Source organism: Octodon degus, unplaced genomic scaffold (genome assembly GCF_000260255.1).
Source record: "Octodon degus isolate 3935 unplaced genomic scaffold, OctDeg1.0 scaffold00130, whole genome shotgun sequence".
NCBI lineage: Eukaryota > Metazoa > Chordata > Mammalia > Rodentia > Octodontidae > Octodon > Octodon degus.
This window is the reverse complement of record NW_004524706.1, coordinates 127,178-131,018: the sequence shown is the minus strand read 5'-3', so window position 1 is coordinate 131,018 and position 3,841 is coordinate 127,178. Positions and strand designations below refer to the sequence as shown.

General features: G+C 43.7%; 1 protein-coding gene across 3 annotated transcripts in view; it reads left to right on the top strand.

Moving 5' to 3' along the window:
• The window catches only part of Zbtb8os (zinc finger and BTB domain containing 8 opposite strand), a 14,276-nt gene that overhangs the window by 4,580 nt on the left and 5,855 nt on the right, over positions 1-3,841 (top strand). Inside the window, exons 2-4 of one of the 3 annotated variants that reach the window (XM_004640975.3) lie at positions 1,810-1,834; positions 2,392-2,513; positions 2,731-2,813. In XM_004640975.3, coding sequence (XP_004641032.1) covers positions 1,810-1,834; positions 2,392-2,513; positions 2,731-2,813 — 230 coding nt within the window. Of the gene's footprint in view, positions 1-1,809; positions 1,884-2,391; positions 2,514-2,730; positions 2,814-3,841 lie in introns of all 3 variants that reach the window. The other 2 variants (XM_023701084.1, XM_023701083.1) reach the window with 2 other exon arrangements.

Sequence of the window (3,841 nt, the reverse complement as noted above, 5' to 3'; positions counted from 1 at the left end):
TTGTTTTTTAGGGAAGTGTCTACAGGGTGTTCAGGGTCTCACTATTAGATCAGACGTAGTGATCCGCCTGCGTACAGCCTCCCAAGAGTTGGGATTACAGGTATGTGCCAGCAGGGACAGCCTCAATTGCCATATCAGTGTGCCCCGGGCGGCCAGCATGGCAGGCCAGGGGATCAAACCCCTAGGCCCTGTACCTGCTTGCAGATGCTTTAATCCACTGAGCTATTTGGCCACCTTCATTGAGATCTTTAGTACCTAAAACTTCCTAAATTCTCAGTAATATTTGGGAGTGACAGATTTGCATTGGAATGCCATCAGAACACAATGTGCTATGGTGCAAAGGTCACTAAAGTGGGAGTTTAGAACACCTTTATTTCCATTTCCAGCTCTACCTGTAAATAGCAGTATAGTTCTGAGGAAGCCACGCTTTCTCTGTATTTCAGGTTCCTTTTTGTGTACTAGGAACTGTCAATCACCAAGAATTCCTTCTGACTGTAGTACTCCTGTGAGGCTAAGTGGAAAAGCTAGATAAAAGTTGCAGTACACGTGAAGAGTAGGCTCTGAAAGAGTTGCAGGAACAGGTCCAATGCACCATGGTATAGTAGAAATTGTGAGGGCCAGAGAGATGGCTCAGTAGAATAAACGCTTGCCTGGCAAGCACAGGGGCCTGAGTTCAATCCCCAGTTCCACCAAAAAAAAAAAAAAAAAAGTTTTGAGATTCTTGTTAGATTAGGAATATGCTAAATATTTATTGTGGAGTTTATTTTCTAAAACTATTTTGTATGCCCATAATCTCAGTGCTCTGGGAGGCTGTGGCAGGAGAGTCAGAAGTTTGAGCAATTTAACAAGACCCTAGTTCAGAATCAGAAGGGCTGGGGACTTACCTTAGTGTGAAGCCCCGGGTTCAATCCCCAGTACATTAAAAAGCAAAACAATAATAATAGGGTCCTCTGTGTTGTCCAGACTGGCTTGAGTTCCTGGACTCATGTGATCCTCTCAGAGCAGCCTCCTCCTAGGCGGGACTGCAGGTGTGTGCTTCCATGCTCCGCTTAAGTCCTTTTTACACCACCTCAAAGGCCCAGGCGTTGCTACCTTCCAGAAAAATGTCATTCATTTCAATGTAAACCTTGGCACTAAGAAAAAAATATTGCTCATCCAGGTGTGGTAGTCTGTGCCTGTGGTCCCTGCAAGTGCAGGCTGAAGCCAGTGGACTACAAGTGCTAGGTTCCCTGGGCTCTGTAGCAAGTTTGAGGCTAGAAGGAGTTATGGTGAGACCCTATCTCAAAGAATTAAACGAAAACCAAAATACTAGGGCCAGCCAAATAGCTCAGCGGATTGAAGCACCTGCAAGCAGACACAGAGGCCAGGGGTTCGAGCGCTAAGCCTACCTTGCTGGCCCTGCCCCCTCCCCTGGGACCCACTGAGACAGCAATTGAGATTGTGGTGTGGTAGGCACACCTGTAATCCCAGCTCTTGGGAGACTGTGAACAGGCAGATCACTAGGAGTTGGATCTAGTAGTGAGACCCTTAACACCCTGTAGACCCTTCCCTAAAAAAAAAAACGCCCAAAACAAAAACCCCAAGAAACCCAAAATATTCCAGAACAACAAAATAAGCTAATCCTTGACAGCAGTTAACTTTGTGTAGTAACTAAACAGCTGAAGGTCTGAGCTGTCTCACATTCTTCTTGTTTTAAGGACAGTGTTCTTAAGAATGGACTTCTTAAAAAAAATTTAAAAATGGACTTAATACTTTCCTGTGTTGTTGAGCATCAAGTTGAGTGACTATGTTTTTCCCTCTCTCCTTCAGATTTGGATCACACAGCAGATGTCCAGTGAGTACAGCTGGACCTTATTCCTTTGAAGCTGCCGTTAAATAGGAAGGTTGAATATTTTAATCTGGGTCTTACTAGTTTTAAGTTTTGATTTTTTTTTCTACTTTCATTGGGGTTCTTCTCTTTTGAACATGAAAATGATGACTTAAAAGCTTCCAGTGCCCCGCCAGGTGTGAGGGTGCATGCCTCTGATCCCAGTACTGAGGGAAGCTGAAGCAGAAGGGTCAAAAGTTGGAAGCTAGCCTGGGCAGTTTAGGAAGACCCTCTGTCAAATAAAATAATCTGAAAGGGTGGGGCTGGAGAGATGGCTCAGTGGAATAAGCACTTCCCTGGCAAGCGCAAGGGTCTGAGTTCAGTCCCCAGTTCCGCAAAATCTGAAAAGGGTTGGGGATGTAGTTCAGTGTGAAGGCCCTGAATTCAATCCTCACTACTGCAAAAGGAAAAAAATACATGCCTTCAGTTTTGTATCTATCAAGCTGATTTTATTTGGACTTTGCTGTTGCATTTTCTCTCTCGCTGTGGATTATGCTGCACAAAGCACACATTTGTTTCTCCAGGCTGCATGCGTGGGGGGAGACTCTGGAGGAGGCGTTCGAGCAGTGTGCCATGGCCATGTTTGCCTACATGACCGACACCGGGACTGTGGAGCCCCTCCAGACCGTGGAAGTCGAAGCCCAAGGTAACTGATTAATGGACAAGGAAAAAGTCATTCTACAGATATTGAGTATTTTGCATCTTGAGTGTATTTTTACAGTAAGAACCAATTTGATTGATGAACCTATTTTTCCTTTTTCAAATAGCATAAGAAATTCACTGCATTTTTAAATTGAAACATGGTTTTAGAGACAAGGGTTATTAAACCTTTTACTGTTATGGCCCTTATTAATCCTGTGTAGGAGATGACTTGCTGTCTCTTCTGTTTCACTTTTTGGATGAATGGCTTTATAAGTTCAGTGCTGATGAATTCTTCATACCCCGGGTAAGCAACAGTTTTCCTTTCTCACTGAGCAAGTGGGTTCTTACTTCATATTTTAAAGTTGAGGCCTCTTCTGTTTCTCAGGAACTATTCTCCAATAAATTTTCCTACTCTTAACCTCTATAAAAATAAAATGATTTAAAATTAAATGTATAATGGCAAGTCAATCCATACAGTTGCATAGTATAATAATGATGTGCATAAATTGTAGACACTTCTGGGGTAACCTGAGATTGCCTGTGTGTATGCATTTTGTGCTTAGATCTCTGACCTTGTCACTAGCTTTGTATGATAAGGAAGGACCTATGAGCTGGGTGTGATGGCACATGCCCTTTATTGAAGTACTTGGGAGGCTGGGCAGGAAGATCACAAGTTTGAGTTCAGCTGAGGCTACAAAGACAGTTCAAGACCAGCCTGGACTACATAGCAAGACCCTGTCTCAGAAGAGGTGTGGGGGGCATCCAGAAATGCACCAATAGTCTTCACCCATTTGCTGCTGAGCTATTCAAGCCTTTTATATTTTTCATTTTGAAAATTTAAGGATGAGTTGCTCCGGTAGGACTTGAATTTATAATCCTCTTGTTCCAGCCTCCCCTGGGATTACAGATATTCATGCCGCCATCTACTGCTTCATCTACATTTTGTGTCTCCCCATATTTAAGCTATGTTTATTTTGTTTTATTTTATTTATTTATTTATTTATTTATTTATTTATTTATTTTTGCGGAACCGGGGATTGAACTCAGGCCCTTGTGCTTGCCAGGCAAGCACTTAATCTATTGAGCTATCTCCCCGGCCCCTTGAGCTATGTTTATAGCCATCCTTCAGTTCCATTTGAAGTTTGGCAAGTTTGTCACTTTGGCCTAAGTTCAACAATTCTGGGGGCTGGAGAGATGGCTCAGTGGTCTAAAGCACCTACTTAGAACAAACTTGGCAAAGCATCAGGGACCACGGTTCAATCCCCCAGCACCACATGCCAGCCAGCCCTGCCCCCTGGTGGGCTGAGCTGGCCACACACACACACACCACTC